General features: G+C 42.8%; 5 protein-coding genes across 27 annotated transcripts in view; 4 read left to right on the forward strand and 1 right to left on the reverse strand.

Moving 5' to 3' along the window:
* The window catches only part of LOC126870726 (M-phase inducer phosphatase 1-like), a 29,824-nt gene extending 26,807 nt beyond the window's left edge, over positions 1 to 3,017 (forward strand). For all 5 annotated transcript variants that reach the window (XM_050628710.1, XM_050628715.1, XM_050628711.1 and 2 more), the window contains one exon: positions 420 to 3,017. In XM_050628710.1, coding sequence (XP_050484667.1) covers positions 420 to 2,060 — 1,641 coding nt within the window. In that variant the 3' untranslated portion in view covers positions 2,061 to 3,017. The remainder of the gene's footprint in view (positions 1 to 419) is intronic.
* Positions 3,018 to 3,263: 246 nt separating this feature from the next.
* On the forward strand, positions 3,264 to 4,909 carry LOC126870752 (protein D2-like). 2 transcript variants are annotated; one of them, XM_050628785.1, is made up of 3 exons: positions 3,264 to 3,427; positions 3,872 to 4,123; positions 4,376 to 4,909. In XM_050628785.1, the coding sequence occupies exons 2-3, from the start codon at positions 3,928 to 3,930 to the stop codon at positions 4,726 to 4,728; spliced, it is 549 nt and encodes a 182-aa protein (XP_050484742.1). In that variant the 5' UTR covers positions 3,264 to 3,427; positions 3,872 to 3,927; the 3' UTR covers positions 4,729 to 4,909. The 2 variants fall into 2 exon arrangements, with proteins under 2 accessions (XP_050484742.1, XP_050484741.1); XM_050628784.1 differs by having other exon boundaries at positions 3,346 to 3,527.
* Positions 4,910 to 5,054: 145 nt separating this feature from the next.
* Positions 5,055 to 7,390, forward strand: LOC126870753 (protein D2-like). The gene is made up of 5 exons (XM_050628786.1): positions 5,055 to 5,314; positions 5,423 to 5,535; positions 5,764 to 5,884; positions 6,177 to 6,390; positions 7,061 to 7,390. Exons 1-5 carry the CDS (start codon positions 5,293 to 5,295, stop codon positions 7,197 to 7,199), a joined length of 609 nt encoding a protein of 202 aa, XP_050484743.1. The 5' UTR covers positions 5,055 to 5,292; the 3' UTR covers positions 7,200 to 7,390.
* On the reverse strand, positions 7,381 to 18,510 carry LOC126870729 (alpha-1,6-mannosyl-glycoprotein 2-beta-N-acetylglucosaminyltransferase). Of its 17 annotated transcripts, XM_050628725.1 has the most exons (11): positions 16,327 to 18,209; positions 16,174 to 16,264; positions 15,307 to 15,519; positions 13,803 to 13,851; positions 13,466 to 13,495; positions 12,585 to 12,768; positions 11,972 to 12,397; positions 10,571 to 10,880; positions 9,198 to 9,560; positions 8,492 to 8,742; positions 7,381 to 8,283 (listed from the first exon to the last, which is right to left on the reverse strand). In XM_050628725.1, exons 5-11 carry the CDS (start codon positions 13,470 to 13,472, stop codon positions 8,055 to 8,057), a joined length of 1,770 nt encoding a protein of 589 aa, XP_050484682.1. In that variant the 5' UTR covers positions 13,473 to 13,495; positions 13,803 to 13,851; positions 15,307 to 15,519; positions 16,174 to 16,264; positions 16,327 to 18,209; the 3' UTR covers positions 7,381 to 8,054. The 17 variants fall into 17 exon arrangements, with proteins under 17 accessions (XP_050484682.1, XP_050484688.1, XP_050484687.1 ...); XM_050628731.1 differs by lacking the exons at positions 16,174 to 16,264; positions 16,327 to 18,209 and adding an exon at positions 18,216 to 18,510; XM_050628730.1 differs by lacking the exon at positions 16,174 to 16,264 and having other exon boundaries at positions 17,165 to 18,209.
* LOC126870731 (synaptic vesicular amine transporter-like) overlaps positions 16,831 to 18,591 on the forward strand; it is a 46,864-nt gene continuing 45,103 nt past the window's right edge. For both annotated transcript variants that reach the window (XM_050628738.1, XM_050628744.1), the window contains exon 1: positions 16,831 to 16,967. In XM_050628738.1, coding sequence (XP_050484695.1) covers positions 16,951 to 16,967 — 17 coding nt within the window. In that variant the 5' untranslated portion in view covers positions 16,831 to 16,950. The remainder of the gene's footprint in view (positions 16,968 to 18,591) is intronic.

Consider the following 18,591-nt stretch of genomic DNA (forward strand, 5'->3'; position numbering starts at 1 on the left):
GTGCTCTTTCATTAAATTACGGACAAGCGTAAAACATCACCTTTTATATCGTCGCGTTAAGAAAAATATGCACCTGTTCCTACATTATTCGTGGCTATTTATCGCTCACTTTCAACATCTTGAATATATTTAAAATAGTTATCACATACGGGGGCGCGCGTCAAAATGACACTTCCGTTTCTGTTGTATTTTGAATCGAATTAAATCGAATCTAATCTGTCGATTAATCTAGACCCGGACTGAATTAGTTTTCGTTATCTGTATTTTGAACAAGCGGCGTGTCACATTCTGAAGCGCCACACCGGGTCGGTCTTTAAAATTTTTTTACATGGTCAAACGATAAGCGTCAAAAGACAAAATTAATTCGACAGAGTGTGATAAATACTCGAGTCTAATTAATGTATTTTAATGTGTAATAGATCGTCGGTACAAAAAGGACCCGTCATCCTCTAGAAGATTGCGATCCGAATAGCCAAGATAGCGGATATGGAGCAAGCTTCATTGAGAAAGAGGAAAAATCGAGGCGAGATAGATTTCGATTTGCGGAGCCCCTGGCCGTTGCTCCACGTCGAATGTCTATCGAATCTCGGAGTCCGATGGAGTCGCCGGTACGATCATCGCCACACCGAGCGCGAATCGCACGATGTTCCCTCTTTCGAAGCATCTCATCCGGTTACGAGAGTATGGATGATGGGTTCAACGATCTGGTAGATACCGAGAATTTGGACGATGCGACGCAATTACCGAATGGTATCACCACTTTACTCTGCGGCAATATCGTCGGTGCCGAGATCGCGAATACATCAACGAATCCTGACTTAAGTAATCAGAGCACGCCCGAGCATTCACGTACCTACGGCGGCACAAGCGGAAGCTTCAGACGCTCATTGTCATTGCAATATGAAAAGGAAAGTCAGAAGATCTCGTCGCTTTCGAAAGTACGTTCCTGTTTGTTTCGTTCTCCGAATGCGAATTCATCGACTAAGACTCTAGATTTCGACGATGGTAGCCCACTAGCGACGACTATACCCGTTGCACGACGTCGGCGAATCGATGAAATTACCGACGAGAACACCGACGCAGATACTTTCAATTTGCCGTTTGCTCGAGCTTCGAAGCGGCATGAACCACTGATGAACGAGAGCCCGAGACTAGTCAAGAGATCACGAAGATCCAACAACTTCTTTGAAGCCGTCAAAGATTGTAGCAGTGGTGAAGCCATGATGTTCGAGATGCCAAAGTGTAGGTCGTTACAGAAGAGCTTTTCTACGTCAGGAATAGAGACGGCAGCTGTAATAGAAACGATATCGACGAAAATGGAAATAGAGATGAAAATGGAAACGGACATAGAAATGGAGACAGAAACGGAAACCGGGACAGAGACAGAAGTGTCCTCGGAATTGGAAGCACACGCGCACATCAAATCTGCCATTCATCGCAGCGTCACCGATACCGATCTCACAGGAGATTTCAGCAAACCATGCGTCCTGCCATTAGCTGTTGGTCATCACGAAGATTTAAAATCGATTTCAGTCGATACCTTAGCCGCTTTAATACGTGGAGAATTTAACGATAGAATTAATTCGTTCGAAATCGTAGATTGCCGTTATCCGTACGAGTTCGATGCAGGTCACATTCAAGGTGCTCTAAATCTTTACAGTAAAGATCTCATCGAGCAATCCCTATTAGATCCACTGAAAAATACACCTGAAATTGAACCAGATACGAGTAAAAGAAATATTCTAGTGTTTCATTGTGAATTTTCGTGGGAACGAGGTCCAAATCTCTCACGATTTCTACGAAGTTTGGATCGTCAACGTAACAAGGAATATTATCCCGCTCTCTATTATCCGGAAGTTTATTTGCTGCATGGCGGATATGAGCAATTCTACAGGGAACAGAAGGAATTGTGTTCGCCACAGGGTTATCGACCGATGAGCCATCCTGATCACCAAGCCGATCTCAGACAATTCCGAAGCAAAAGTAAAAGCTGGCAAGGTGAAAGATTAAGATTTAATGGTTGTGCAACGCGTAGTAATCTGAAACGTCTAGGTTTTTAGATAAATCTCCATTTTCCTCGTTATCGTTTCTGTCATTTACCTGACCTCCTCTGTTATCTCTCTCCTCTTTTCACTTTCCTTCTTATCTTTCTTTTACCATCTCTTTTCTTTTCTTTCCTCGTTCCTCTCGTCTTTATTCTGTTTTCCTATAATTAGCAATCGATACGCTCGAGATAGAGAATTTGCAGAAAATTGTATAAAGGTGCAAATTTAAAAGTTAAAATAATGACAAAGTGGAATAGGAAAAAGGAAAAGGTTTTCCTTTTTGCGCGTGAAATTTGTACGATCGTTCCTACATATTACTGTAAATAATAGTAATTCCTTTAATTTGCGAATACGCTTAATTTTTTTTAGTTAATCAGTTATAAAGAGATGATATAAAGAGCATGTACACGCGTACGATAAAGGACAACGACAGCAAAAATATCAAGTTAATGCGAAGAAGGTCACATTACCAAAACAGTATTAATACGAAAATTGAAGTAAAACAGTCGTAGAATAAAATTGTATCGTAATACTCTCGGATAGGATTCTCATTCATACCCATTCGATATCGTATTTTCATCAGATTTGCACGATCTTGAAATGTTTTCGCATAAAAACTGATTGCAAACATCGTCGTTGTTTCCTGATATTCTTGTTCGCCAAAGTTTAGCGCATATGTGTACACCAGTGTAAAGAAATTATGTTTAAGTGGGTTACATTGACTAAAGAAGGGTGTAGAGCAATTGTTTATGAAGAAATGAATATATCTTTAAATGTGCAAGCTTGTACGAATGTTGTATATGGATAGTTTATGTTGTATGACGTACGTATGATGTGTATACATGTACATAACGCATGTGCGCGTATGCGTATATGTAGGAAGATATGTAGAAAAATCAAATGTCTCCATTTAGTCTGTGTATAGTGCATTATTTCATTATAATATAGCATTAAAATAATTTTGTTTCTGCATTTATGTTTCTTTATTTGAAATTCGTATTTTATAATGCAAATATCCGAACACCTGATGCAATTCGATCAAAAGGTCGATATCTTTGTTATATTTTTAAAATTATTAAAGATTTCCATTTGAAATATAATGTACATGTTTGCAATAATTCATCAGATACGTTAATATTCTAATAAATATTCAATAATTAAAAAAATGTGTTGTCAATACCTGAATTCCGATAGATGGCGTGTATTACAGCGATGTTTACCAAAATGATTTCGTGCGCGTGATTGGTTAGCGCTACAGGCTTCTGCAATGTACTACATATATAACGCGTATGCCGATCTATATAGAGCAAACGTTGGCAAAAGGAGGGGACGATAAGGACAAGAATCGACTACAGTGTGCCGGTTTCTGAGATTGTTACAAAGTCAGTTGTATTTGTAGCTTCCTTAATATTCTTTCTTTAAAGTTTTTTATCTATGAATTAAAGTCCGTGTTGGGTGTCATGCTGCTTTCAATTAACGCAAGTAATATCTATTAGAAAAATTGATCAAAGCGTGTCGCATTACTCTCCTTCCAATGTAGCACGTAATAATTAGTGTCGTAGAATACGCGATCTTTTCTTTTTTTCACCTTACTTCGTTTGTGTTTTTCTTTTTTTATTGTATGTTTTGTTTTCTTTGCGAGTTAATAAGAGATTATCGATTATATGCAAAAACGGTTGCTCAGTATCGGTCAAATTGTTTGTACGAATTGCCTATTGACCATTTGCGATAACCTTGCTGTATTTTTGGTTTGGTTACGATTGCGAAGAATGGATTATTTGTTAGTTTCGTAGTCTGTCGTCTGTTATTACTTGGTGTACTTTCAGCTTCATTAATTGCAAGGAAACCTCTCGTTGAAATTGGAACTCGTCTTTTGTCTTCCATGGCTCAAGCGTTGCAAACTCATGGTGTCGTACCCGACGTTATAGACAAGGTTCCACAAAATGTACTACAGGTCACTTATCCAAATAACCTTGCCATTGAAATTGGCAAAGTGTTGACTCCGACACAGGTGAAAGATCCACCTTCTGTTAAGTGGGATGGCGATGCAAGTGTTTTCTATACCCTTTGTATGACTGGTACGTATTGAAAGAATATTGAAATTTTTATAGTAATTACACTGCAGGTTTTAATGTAATGTCATATTTTTGTTAACACAACTAAAGAAATGGTATCTATGTAAAAATTTCTTCCTGCCGTTAAATGTTATAATTAGACTGCAGATTTTTATCCAGTCATAGGACATTTGACAACGTAAAATTGCATAGGTTGCACATATAATAGTAGTTTTTAATTAACAGTTAGATTAATTTATTATATTTTCCTTCCAGATCCAGATGCACCAAGCCGCAAAGAACCAAAGTTTCGTGAATGGCACCACTGGTTGGTAGGAAACATTCCTGGTTCTGACGTTTCCAAAGGTGAAGTACTCTCTCAGTACATCGGTTCAGGTCCACCAGAAGGCACCGGACTTCATCGCTATGTGTTCCTTTTGTATAAGCAGCCTCAAAAGCTTACATTCGACGAACCTCGTCTGACTAATCGCAGTGGGGATAATCGAGCAAATTTTTCTATTAAAAAATTTGCTGCAAAATACAAACTGGGAGACCCTATTGCTGGAAACATGTACCAGGCAGAATTTGACGATTATGTTCCACTTTTATATAAACAATTGGGAGGTTAAGTACATAGCATGGATAGAATATGAGGGATATGAAACCTGGTATATAGATATTGGAGATTGGTGCGCAGATATTTTGTATGAAATTTGATATTAAACGCTCATTCATGTAGTACAAGCCCTTTTACATTGTGTAATGTAACACCTGTACACAATGAACAAAAATAAATAAAGTTATAACGTATCATTGTAATATTCGATCCACCAGCACATTTGTTCCATCAACTATGTAACATATATATATTATATTATCTAATACTTAAGATCATTGATTTAATAGAATGATTAGCGTTTTTCTACTTTCCTCTTTAGAGGATTTTGAAAAGGAAAGAAGTTGTGAGGAAAGGAGCGCCAAGTAGCAAATAAGAGGACGCGAACATTCGCGAAAAGAGGGGGAGAATCATGGTCGTTCGACGCCAAATGAAAAGAAAAGTTAAATGCAATAGGAATTCTTGTCAGGTTATAAGCTAGGAAAGGGGTGGGGGACGTAGTCGGTAGGATAAAACGTTTCTACAGAGTCGAGCGTGTGTAGTCTGTCGAGGCTAAGTGCAACAGAACGAGATAAAGATGAAGTATTCCATGATAATAGGTACGTGTATATCTTTAATTAAAATCGAATCGCGAATACAACTATGTACCTAATTTCACTATTTTCGGATCGTTGTGTGTTAAATATGAGATACAAAATAAATTGCAGGAATTCTTGTCTGCGGTATCCATATTATCACCGGTACAGATACTCGTACAAAATTTGAGGAAGCACAAATCGTACCCGATATACTAGACACGGCACCAACAGAGAAGATCGAGGTGTAGTTTTTTTTGAATAATTGCACTTAACGTTAGTGTGAGTCTGGGAGTGCAAATGCAAGCGTATCGTAAGGAGAAAGCTGAATCTAGTTGGCATAGATGCGTGTGTTTGAATAGTTTAAAAGATGAAAAGTATCAAATAAATTATTTGATATAACTAAATGATATTATTTAGTTATTTCATTTAATATTTATCTTATGGCAATAACGTGTATGGATCTGAGTTAGGTCAAGTACGGAGACAAAGTGATCGATTTTGGAAATGAGTTAACTCCCACGGAGACGCAAACGATTCCAGAGATTCATTACAAGCACGAAGGGGGAGTACTTTACACGCTTGTAATGACAGGTAAGTCAGCAGAGTGTAAACTCGTACAGTGCAAATTTGTTTGGAGGCTAGAGACGATTCAAGTTAATTATGGAGAAGAACGCGACCTTATATACATTACCTTATCCTTGTGAAACTTTCGAGGCGTGCAACTCGCGACAACTTTCACCGAGTCGACGCGAACAAACCTGTTTCTTTCGTTCACTGTTTCTTCTTTGCCATGGCTCTTGATCGATCGATGATTCGATGCCTCATAATTCGGTGCTCGTTAAAGCCATTACTAATGAAGATTCCGACGTTCTTTCATGCGCAGATCCTGACGTACCGACTAGGAAGGGATACAATCGAGAATTTCGACATTGGTTGGTCGGAAATATTCCAGAAGAAAATGTCGCGAAAGGAGAGGTACTAGCGGAATATGTTGGTCCAGCGCCGCCAAAAGGTAGCGGTAAACATCGATATGTCTTTCTCGTTTACAAGCAGAATCAAGGATCCATTACATTCGACGAGAGAAGGCTGAGCAACAGGTAAAGTCGAGCGTGCATAGTAAATATGTAATATCTTGCGTGCTTTTTAATCCTTTGTGGTCGTATTGAGCATCAATATAGACACCGTGGTGATCAGAATTAATTTTCGTAGAACGGACGCTAATAGTACGATCAAAGGAATGTCCGAAGACCGAAGTTCGTAATCACCAGTTTCGATTTCACGGTGCACTGACCTAAATTGTGAGATCTTGTTATCTCATTAAGGATCAAAGTTGCGTTAACGTAACGTTCTATTTGCAATTATTTTAATCAATTTACGTTATCGAATCTTGTCTTTTTAATTGTATAACTACGAAAGAAAATATCAAGGATTGTAGCAAAATATCGCTTATTATCTTTCTCGGTGCTATTTTTTTGCACTTAAATTCTACAATCTTACATAATTTCAAGAAGTTATAGTACGTATAATAAATTATGTACAATAAAGTACGTGTTATGATAAACTATTGCTTGATCCTTAATGGGTTAAAAATCTTGTATATTTCCAAAGCATGTGGCAGTATAACGTACAGTCTGACTGGTTCTTCGTTTTGATGGCTGAGAGCAGATATACGACCCCAAAGAACTAATTGCTTTCTATTAATTACCAGCTAATAACGCGTTATTGGCAAGCGATAAAACGCGAATTACCGGTTGATACGAATTTCAGGGATGGTCCTCAACGAAGGCGATTCAACATAAAGAAGTTCGCAGAGAAATACAACTTGGAAGGACCAATAGCAGGAAACTTTATGTGGGTGGAGTACGACGATAACGTGCCGACATACGCGAAACTTTTAGGATTATAAGACAGACGATTTTGAGTCGTGCACCCGGCTTACGAAGGATATTCTTTTCATTGATATTTATAGGTGATGGTACGAAACAATTAATTGCCTGTACAAATACGACTGCCGACCAACCGAGGTACGATATACTCGATTTACAATGAGCGAAATAAGATAATAAACGTTTGAAGAAGATAATAGATACGAGAAAATCGGTCGATTCGTTTATTTTCGTTGATTCTCGTTACAAATATAAAACGTATCCTATGTAAATTTCGCGACTCGTGGATGGCTTTGGTTCGCTCTCGGAGTCACTCCAAGTTCAAAAGTCTGGGTCGTCTCGAGCGGGGAGTATCGTCAGTCTAACGTTGTTCGCTACCTTACTGGAAGCAATTTATAGACAGACAACGACCATTTGTTTTTGTTACCCATTTATCGTTAATCATCATTGGGTACGATGACTAGAATACGTGATAAGCGTGTTTCTCTGGGACTTCGGCGACCGGTCGAGACGCAAATTCGTTAAGGAGCTGAGTCGCTAAGCGCGAAATGTGCTTCCGCCGACTGAATCGGTTGCTAGGTTTAGCACGAATATAAAGATAAGTACGCCGCTAGGGATGCCGCGCGATCTGATAGCAGACCGTGGGATCGATACAATAATTCGTCGACGCGAAGGAACTTGTTAAACGAGCATCTTCCACGAGAGACGAAACTGGATGAGTCAGGACGAGGCGGGAACGAAACGGGCTGAGCGGGATGCGACTTTTTGGACAACGGGACAAAGAACGAGGCAGGTAGAGAAATAGAGAAGGGTTTGCGAAGAAAAAAGAAGAAATTGAAAGGATATTTCGATGTCGTTCGTTCGAGAGTTTGGTCTCAAGGTAAAACGAGATCCGGATAAACGGTAATGTTCCAACAAAGCCGATGATCCCGTGTGTCGCCCCATCCGCCGTTGCCCTTCCTGAGCTTCGTCTTTTTCGCAGTGCCAGCTACAGTAAGCGTCAGTTGAGTAGGAAAAAGATGGTCTCGGGCAGCCTTTAGGACGTTTTGAACCTTTGCTATCACAGCGGTCGATTCGCAATTGGTTTTCTTGTGATGGACTCCGCTGGTATTGGTAACATTCATAGATCATCGATTTAACGATCATAAAAGTATTTCGCTACAGGGAGATACGACGTGTGGAAAGACAGAGGTGGTATATTTCCTATAATCGTTAGGTATCCGTTGGAATACGATAGGAGGCATAAAGGAGGCATAAGTTTAAAGGAGGAGGCAAAAAGGAGAGTAGGAAAGAAAGAATTATTCCGACTCACCATTCTCCGATGTGAAAAACTCTGGGCGCCCGCATCATCATCGTGATTAAACCGGATTCTGTACGAGGCGCGATTCCGGGTCCTTTGCTCGGTGGCATACAGGTTTGCGCGATATGTTGAAGACTCCAGTCCCAATTGTAATCGTCGTACGAGCAGAACTGGGCGGCGCACTTTCTCAATTTGTTCCAAGTGACGCGATTAAACGCCATGCCCATGTTGTGTTTGCTCGAGATCCAAGGAATCACTTCAGCCTGAATGAAATATCACGAGCGCGGTTCTTAAGATGCAACTACAGTATCGTAGCGAGGATAAAACGAAATAGGAAGATCGCGGGACGATCGGTGCGCGTGAGCGCGTGCGCGCACGCGCGTGCATGCTACTGTGTATTACATGTACAACAGAAATCTCATACAACGCCACTTATTGTATACATAGAGCTCGTTAATCGCTGTCTAACAACGTCCAGCATTCTTTTCTCAGATTAACGAGTGTACCCTGAACGATTACTCGAAGCTTGCATTAGCATCATCATGCGCAATGGCGTGTTAAATCGTCGATCGCGAATCTATCGCAGGACGATCAAATTTCGGGAAAATCGGAGAAAATAACGCGTGCGTGCGCACGTGCGCGCCCGACTTCGTAGAGATAGGGGGAAGGATGGAGAGAATTGCACGCATAACGAGGGTCGTCGAAAGATGTCGGCAACCTTTTGATAATGATTGTAGAGTTCGGGTAGGAGTTGGAAAGCCCATGCGGAGGCAGATTGCACGATCTGTGCGTTGCGTGCGATTGGTAGGATGGCGGCAGCGCCAGTGTTGTTAACGCTGCTGTTTTTGCTGTTGCTCGCCCCAGTAGGAGTACTATTGCTGCTACTGCCGGTGCTGCCGCTCCCACTGCCGCTGTTGCTGCTGCTGCTGCTGCTGCTGCTGCTTGGGATTCCGTTGATTCTTCCGTTGTCACTGGTACCGATGACGTCTTCGGCTTTAGCCGACTGTTGCCTCGCCGATGCTTCCGATCTTTTTAATCCACGCAGTAGCTCCTTTTGCAGGGCGCTGTTGACGCCAAGGAACTAACGGACGAGGCGTGCGTGAAACATCGACACACAGATATTCATACTGAAATCGAGCTGATGATTCGATACGACGATAATTCGGTATGCACCCATCGTCCAACGATTCTTACGCGGTCTCGCGACACATTCTTTATTTATTCGGATCGACTCGAATTTGCCTACCTCTCGCGCCCTAACTTTTCGTTCCTTCGTTCCTTTTATCTATCCCTACTCTTAGCTAACTCTCCTTCCCTTCTTTGTCTCTTAATAATAAGCACGACTTGTCGCAAACGCGGCGGTAAGAAGAGGAGAGCGGAGGAAAGAGGAGAGCGAAGAGAGGGAGAGACAGAGAGAGAGAGAGAGAGAGAGTGCAGCTGTTAAGTCAAACAACTAACACAATAGAATGAAACAGAGGCCACACGGGAAAATATTGTACGTTTAATGTTTGTTGATTTTCTGCTTTGTATGTCATCTTGATGACTGAACAAAACTATTTTAAATATGAAACTGTTAAAGAAGGGAATAACCTGATGGATTCGAAGATACGTAAGCGTTCCGAAAGTGGATGATAAGCTCACAATGCCTCGCGAGAAATCTTTCAAATTCTCAAGATAATAGCAGCAACGCGTATCCATCTGATCCTATGATCAAATGCAGAGCTAACTTGCACGTGATATTAGTCGACTGTGAGTTGAATTTTGAAATGATGGCACGAAAAGCAGACAGTGTCGCTTATATGCGTTCATTCACCTGTGGCCTTCGAATCGAGCGAGAAATCAGTTGAAACGAGAGATCACAGCGATCGAGTAGCGAGGAATATGGATGGTCGAAGCAAGTAAGAGATCGCGCAAGCTAACGGTTCGCGAAGCACGATTTTTCGATTGCATGTCTGGTTAGGGAAGGAGGTGTCGAGTTCGCGCACCGAACGAGTAAAGCGATTAGAGTGGTTAGAACGATTTGAGCAATTAGAGCGATCAGAGCGGTTAGAGCGATCGGAGCGATTAGTGCGACGCGTGTGAATCTCTCACCTTTCGACTGAAATCGGCAAAATAATTGTAGGTTTTGAGATAGGTGCCCAGGGACAGGACGTTGCATCTTTTGCAGCTATGTTTACAGGTACGTTCCATCAGTCGGAGAACGTGTAGGAAATCTTCGGCGACGTAGTGATCTTCCTCGAGGAAAAGAACTATGCCGGTGTGATTTCTCGTGATCGATAATTGATCGAACACGCGGTTCGCTTTCCACCACCAGTGATGCTTCGTCTGCGTGAATTTGGCTTCTCTGTAGTGTCCGTAGAGGTCCGGATGCTTTGCGTTGATGCAGCCGAGATTCAGAGCTCTGTGGAGTTGCGAGTTATAGCGGCGAACATGTGCGGAAGAAAACGTACACCATCGCTCAAAGGTCTTGGGACAGTTCTTATTATATTGGCTCAAAATTGGAAAAGATTAAAAATTCATTATGAATAATAATGGTACGAAGAAATAACATTTACGCGGTAAAGAAATTACGCGTTACTAATATATTAACGATTTTATCAGCAATTTGAAATTCATAATCTGCACCGATTAACGCAAGATTTTGTCAAAAGAAGGAGACGTCCTAACGTCTTTGAGCGAGAGCGTGTAGGTTCGTCGAGGATCGTGTTCGAGGTAGACAAAGACAGGATTTTCTATAAGTGTCAGACCGCGAAATTTTTATTTTAATTCTAATTTTAAATTCTACCCTTTGTATCTATAGTATTACATACTCGAAATATTCGCGAAAACTGGACTTTCGTAATTTTTATTCCCTCGTTGTCTTTGTTCTCCCTCGTTCAGTTTCAAATGATCAGCGATTGTTACAATATAGACAAACTATTACGCTACGTTAAAAAAACTATCTGTAATTATAGAACGAAATTTAATGGATAAGTGAAGTAATTATTTCCTTGTAAAGGAAGATAGAAACTGATCTAAAGAAGATGACGCACCTGACCTACAAGAACCTGACGCAGGTGCGTGCATAGAGAATGTAGCGACGACAGTTAGTGACTCTTAGCGCTTTATTTTACGACCTCATTGCATTGTTTCCATTTACAATTCTCTCCTTTATTCTAACAGGCGCACGAGCGTTCGAAAATTACTACTAAGAAAACAGAAGCACGTTTCTTCGTTGCATCGGTACAAACGCGTCTACCGCATGCAGCAATAATATGTAAAAGTTTTTGCAATCAGGTAAACATTTTACTATACTCTTCAAACTGCTCTAAGTTCTTTTCCAATTTTCTTGGAATATAAAGCGAACGATTTATCCGATCAAAAACTGTTTCAGTCCGTTATATATCAGATAGCGATCGCACAATGACCCCCCATAATCCAACGCTCGTTAAAAATCCCGTCTTAAGAACACTACGGTCGATAAAGAATTCGATAAAGAAGAGGATTACTCACTGTTCTTTGCGAATGTTTCGAGGGCAATCGTTCGGATCTTCGCCGGGAAACGTTCGAGGATGAGTCTGTATGCTGTGAGGGTAAAATATTTGCACGACACGACAGAAGTCGACACTTTGCACGAGATAGTTGATGTCCGGATGCCAAACGTCGTGGCTAAAGACCAGAAGGGTTTGCTCGATCCCTTTCGCTTGAGCCAACGACACGATCAGGTGTCTGAGGTAGGTGAGCCGTGTGTGCACTTGAATCACTATTACGGGAGCGTCGTTAGCCAAAGGACCGAAAGACTCTTCGTTGTACACTCTTTGCTCGGCGTTCGCCCTTTCTATGTTTCGACGAATCTCCGCTATTTCGAACTCGGTTAACGTTTCCGTGCTCGCGTTCGTTAACGTCGAGGAAGAACCATTTCGACGATCTTTCAGAAACCTGGAAGAACAACTCTTTTTCTTTCTTTCTTTATCCCTCTTTGCCAAACAACGTCTTACTTATCTTTGTTTTTCTCTCGTTTGTCTTTTTGTTTTTTTTATTATTTTCGCACGTATTATCGTACGTACTGGCGACGAGGATTTTTCTTGAAAATGGTGAAAAGGCGTATTTGCACGGCCTGATTTACCTATGTAATTCTTGCGGTACGAGGGAGAACAGCGTCTCGTTCGACGAGGCCTGTCCAGAGGAATCTCGGCCGGTCAGGCTGATCACGTGAAATTGAAGCCAGAGGAACGTCGCCAGGAAGACGAAGACGAGCATCCTCAGGAAAGTTCCGCGTGCCGATCTCACCGTTCCCAGAAACGCCACTCCTGCAAGTACCGTGTTATTCCGCAGTCTCGCTAATCAACGGCGTTAACGAAGCAGCATCGTTTAAAAATATTTGAAAATTCGCTTATCCTTGACAACACGTTTAATCGCAAAGTTACGAATATACGTTAAATTGCAAAGGTTTTACTCGTTGGAATCATCGTGGCTATGTGCAATGGCATATAACGTTTTCTTCTTATTTTTATCATTAAAAATGTAAAACGGATATTAGATTGATTTTTAAATGTCAGATTTCCGAGTTCGTTGCAAAGGTATGCGATGATAAATTTGACATTTGCGATCGTTAAATCTCGTGCAATTACACTTTGTGTAATAAGCTCTTCGGCTTCGATATCCTTAGTATCCGAATGATAAATCACGGTAAACAAGATCCAATGCAAGCAGTTTAATGTAAATCGTATGCAAATAGTAATTGTAAGATCGATGTAATAAGCGGCAAATGTAGTAAATAGCAGTTTATATCGATAAATATTATTATTAGACGTCCAACGAACCGTCGATCTGTTGATCGCATAAAAAGCTAATAAATTCTAATTCGAATCATTAATACGACGTTACTTCGAACAAATTTAAATGCTCTTATCACTAATCAATCAGAGCGGCAGGATAATCTTCGAACCGGCGATGGTACTCATATTTTTTCTTGTATTCGACGAAGAATAGGATAGTCTCTCTTACCTCTCATTCTGGCATTTCTACGCGTCCGTTCTGCAACAGTATAACACAGTTAATAGATTAAATCGTCGTTTCTCACGTCTGTTGTATCGTTTAACGAGCGAAATAAATTTGTATGCGAGTTTCATTTCTTTAGTTACTCTAACAGAGAATAAGAGAAATTGCATAAAAATCGGCGACAATCGTGCAAGAACATCGTTAAACGATACGACGAATGTAAGAATTTCGACCTAATTAATTAGCATTGAAAATAAAGTAGAATTAATTAGTGCGTACATAAATAGGGTTCGAATACTTTTCGTAGCCACTGTATTTGATAGGAGGTAAATCACCGTCTTACCTCGTATCAGAGAAAAGGCGCGACGGATGGTCCCTCATTTCGACGAAATCTGCGAAAAAAGAAACGAATACGAGCGCTGATAAAAACGAGTAGCATCTCTTGCATATATTTATACTTGTATCTCTTCTCGTATTTCGCCGAGATCGCGATTTCGATCGCAACTACGACCACGACAACAATCACGACTACGATCGCGAGAACCACGATACGAAGGGATGAATTTGTCCATTTGTCGTTTGAGCTGTCGGTAGGCGTATGTCGGCCCGCCCAAAAGAAAAAAAAAGAAATCGTGTCAGGGGGCGTGAACGATTAGCATTGGAATCTCAGTTGCTATCGGTCACTGGAAATTACTGTTTAACAGATCTTCTTTCACACGGAGATACGTGTATCGCGATACACGCGGAGATACGCGTCCGAGAGTAAAACATAGAACACGCGATACGCACTTATTTGGTATAATAGCTGGATGTCGATCGTTCGTTTCTTCGTTAAAAATATCTTCTCGCGTGAAATACGCGTTCTCGAACGAAGATCCTCTTTGGAGAATCGAACGAGATCGAGGCTTTGCTTTCTTCTTCGTACGCCGAGTCCCTCGCAAGCCGAACCGTTCGACTTTATTTCTCATCGATATTCGGTATTCGATGCTGAGAACAGGAAAAGATTTACTTGGGCCAGCTCGTTTATCGAAAAATGACGGAAACGATAGGAAAGTAAACTTAAAAAACAGCGTGCGTTTGCAACATCATCGACTTCTTTCCGACGTTTTCGAATTCACGTGAGTCGATCGATACAGCTTCTGAATAGTTCATACGCCTATCGTGGTATGACGCGTATAATGGATATTTAATGACGCATAGAAACCTTTATGCAGCGACTCCCGTGAGATAAGGTATCGTGATACTAATTTTGTGCATCCAGTCGTCGGACTGGCGACTCTTCCTACGTAGACAAAACATAGGAAAGAGTGGTTTTATTCGCGCCACAGTTGTAACATCGCTCAGTCCGTACGGTTCTCTCTTATCGTTCTGTCAGCCGCTGTCTTGATATATCGTTACGCGTATTTCTATCACTCTTGATTATTATATCGTGCGCTGTATCGGTCAGAAATTCTTGGAACGAGAGGCAATAAGGTGGAAACAACCGAAGAATTTCCCGAAGTCGTTCGCGATTTCCTTAAATAATACGGGGAAGGCATCGCTCTCTCCTCGCGCGTTCGGTATTGTTCTTCTATTCTCGTATCATATACCGTCGTGTACGAGCCCAAAACTTTCCTCGTCCCTCTTTCAGCTCCTTTATCCGATAACGAAAGAAGAGGAGGCTTCGATCTCATCCGCTTTTCCAAAGAGGGTGTTGGTCCGAAAATGTGTATTTGCCGCAGCGACCTCGCTCAGTTTCCATTCGTTCGTCGAGAATATCTATTCAAACGTCTATTAGAATGCTAACTCTAATACCTATTAGAATGGAATATCTATTTTTGACGAAGAAACAAATAACATCCACCTACCCTATTACATATTTATAGGAGCGTGCCGTGTCGCGTATCTTCCTGTCTTTCTTCCTGCATTTTAATCCTGTTCGCTTATTTCATACACCACGTATTCCCGATACACGCGTCTCTCCGTGGAAAAGCTATAATTCGCAGAGATATCGAGCACACTTGGACCAATCTGGCGGTATCGTATCGTCAACTTGGTTGTTCGTCGCTTGACAGCTATACCTGTTGTCAATTCCAATTATTATCAATTGCTATATAATAATAACAATAATAATAATAATAATAATAAGAGTAATAATAGCAATAACAGTAATAACAAGAGGAAAAAAAACTAATGGCGTTTCGAACGCACGAATCTCTCAATCGAGTTACTCGAGTATCCCTATTCGACCTTCTGTCTTTTTTCTCTTCCTTCGCTTCTCTTCCCTCTTCTTCTTCTTCTTCCTTCGCTTCGAATGTTCGCGTATCGGTTGCTTCCGGCGATCGACACCGGTTCGCGATCCGTTTCACCGAACGTCATGGAAGTAACAGAGGAGAACGCGTTTTCTCGTGTTCGGCCGACCCGTCGACAATTTCTTTCTGCCGCTTTTTCTTCTTTTCGTGGCGGCGCATACGAAAGACGATGCTTCGGCATTAACTTTATTTTTAGTACGGCACGCGGACTTATAGAAAGTTGGAAGGGGAGTGCGAAGGAGGAAGTGGAGAAGGAGAAGGAGAAGGAGAAGGAACACAGAGGAGGAAGGAGGCTCGATGGAGAAGGAGATGGAAAACGAGGAAGAGAAGAAAGAGAAGTGGAAGGTGCGAGAGGGGCAGGGGCAGGGGCAGGGGCAGCGAGTTAGTTGCATTAACAGTGAATGATGCCAATCAAAAACGTACCGAATGTCTGGGCAGCTTATGCGATCGGCCTTGATCGACGATTACCATAGATTATCGTCTAATCGGCGTGCCTTGTGATTTAGTTACGCGACTGAAACGATTCCAACTATTAAAGCGCAACGTTATAACGCGACGTAAAGCAACAACACGCACTTTCCATTGTATTTGGCTGCGCTCTTCTATGCCCTCGGACACTGTCGTCGTGTTATTCCGATAACTTTGATCGTGCTCGGCGTCAGATCGAATATATTTAACGCGATCGAAGGAGGAGAAAGAGGAGGTGCACCCAAGTGCCTTCGTAAATGCAATGACGAATCGCATTGCTCGACTGTTAATCAGTTGCATGGATCGTCGATCGTAGATCGAAGTTCTCTAGAGCTGCGCGCGTCTCTAGCGATACATAAATATCAAGTTCGTCCTCGAATATGCCGCTACGGCAAGCGAGACACGAGCTCGGCCGAGTCAATTTTCTCTTTTTGAATCCGAGTTCGATCCACGTGTGCCAACAAGAAATATAGGAAAACGAGCGAGAAGTTCCGTCGTAGCGTGGACGTTGCGTCGAATATCGAACCGTGTTAGGACGAAAGAGTACTTTCAACCACGACTACGACCACGACAGTGACGACAAGCGAACACGAATACGACGCTAGGCACCTGGGTCTCCCTGTAGGGAAGGCGAGTAGTTTTCCGTAGATGAGCATCGAGTGGCTCGATATCCCATTTTGCCTGGTGCCTGGCCAATGTAGGTCAGCTGAGTTGGCTGGTTGACGCGAAACAATGCGGATATCCGTGAGGTAAGTTAACAGCGATATCCTCTTCTTGCGAAGCAGCGAAATGACGCAAAGGGGGAAAGAGGAAAGCGGTAGGACACTCGACACAGAAGCAGCGCAGCGATAAAACGCTCGAACCTTGCCGTTTTCTTTTCGCCCCTTCGCGTTTGCTTCCATCGCGTCTCTGTTTTCGTCCCTGCCTATCGTCTCGGACGTCTCACCTCTGCACCGCGGTCTCTCCCCTTTGCTGCCGCGTTTCGCCTCTCCATCCCATTCCGTCTCTCGCGCTTCTCTTTCTCCCTTTCGCGTTCCTCCTGTATTCGTCTTTTCAGATTGGAATCTCGAAACGAAGGTCGAAGCCTCGTGCACGTCCGACAGCTCGACGCTCCAGCCACCGTCGAGATTCTGTCACTTTCCGCCACTTTTTACCCTCGGCGAGATCGAGAGTTCCCGTGGTCGCTGGCTCATCCGCCAGACGACTATCGTCGTCTCGTTCACTGTCGCGTGGTTGGCAGAAAAATCACGATACGCGAACGCTCGCGTGCAGGGTATATACGCGCGCGAGAGAACGAAGATACGCGAGCCGCTAACGAACACGCCCGCACGCTCCGTTACGTTTCCTGCGACGGTTAATTCGCACGACGCGCAAATGCAAACGACTGAACTCGAGACGGTCACGCGTCGCTTTCAAGGTAAACCGGAAAACTCTGTTTCTCGCGCTGCCGTGCAGTTTCTTAACTGCCGTCGTTTTTCTTATTACACGGACGGAGGGAGGCGCACATGCGGAGAAGAAGAATACAGGTAATGGTAGAAAAGGAGGATGAGAAGGCGCGAAGTATGGAAAAGCGTGAAACGGAACGGCGAAAACGACATAGCGGCTCGTGAAACGACGGTGTTACAGGGCGGATAGAGAGTAAGTAGAGTAGGCAATTGGCCGGATAGAAGGTCGGCAAAGCCAGAAAGGGTGGCGAATGACGCGAAACCTCGTGCAGAAACAAAGAGAATGGAAGGGGTTTTATGCGCGCTTACGCGCATATACACGTAGAAAAGGAAAGCGAGAAGGAGAGAGGGGTGGAGAAACACCAAGGGAGAGAGAGAAAAGCAGCGGGGTTGGCGAAATATCGATCAGAGTGGCAGGTCCGGGACAAAAGCTCGGGCTCGGGCACGAGCTTGAGGTCGGCAGCCATCGTCCGCAAAGGGGAATGTCGCTTTCTTGCGCGTATTAGCACGCTTGCCGGCATTCTACGTTGCCTCCTATTTTCTTCTACTTACGTAGGTCCACCGTCTGGAAAAGTTGCCCCAGGATCGGCGTATAAATCTCACGACCGCACGAGACTCGCGTTCCAACCGATCACGTATCGACGAGCCTGTCAGGATAGATCGCGAGAAAAGCGAGGCGGGAGAACCAGCGGCGAGTCATCGCGATCTGTCGCAGTATTCGGTTTGTTTCCACGCACCACTCTAATTTCCCTTTTCCTCGCGTCTTCCTCCCTTCCTTTCGTCCTTCCTTTCTTTCCTTCGCGTAGATTCCCGTCACCGTTCGCGCGACTTTCGCTCGAAACTGCGATCGCATCGACTTCCTAGAAGAGGAGAGCGAGCGCGCGGCCGCGCGATCGCGACCCCACCCACCCTACGCTTTGCCTTTCCT

Source organism: Bombus huntii, chromosome 10 (genome assembly GCF_024542735.1).
Source record: "Bombus huntii isolate Logan2020A chromosome 10, iyBomHunt1.1, whole genome shotgun sequence".
Lineage (NCBI taxonomy): Eukaryota > Metazoa > Arthropoda > Insecta > Hymenoptera > Apidae > Bombus > Bombus huntii.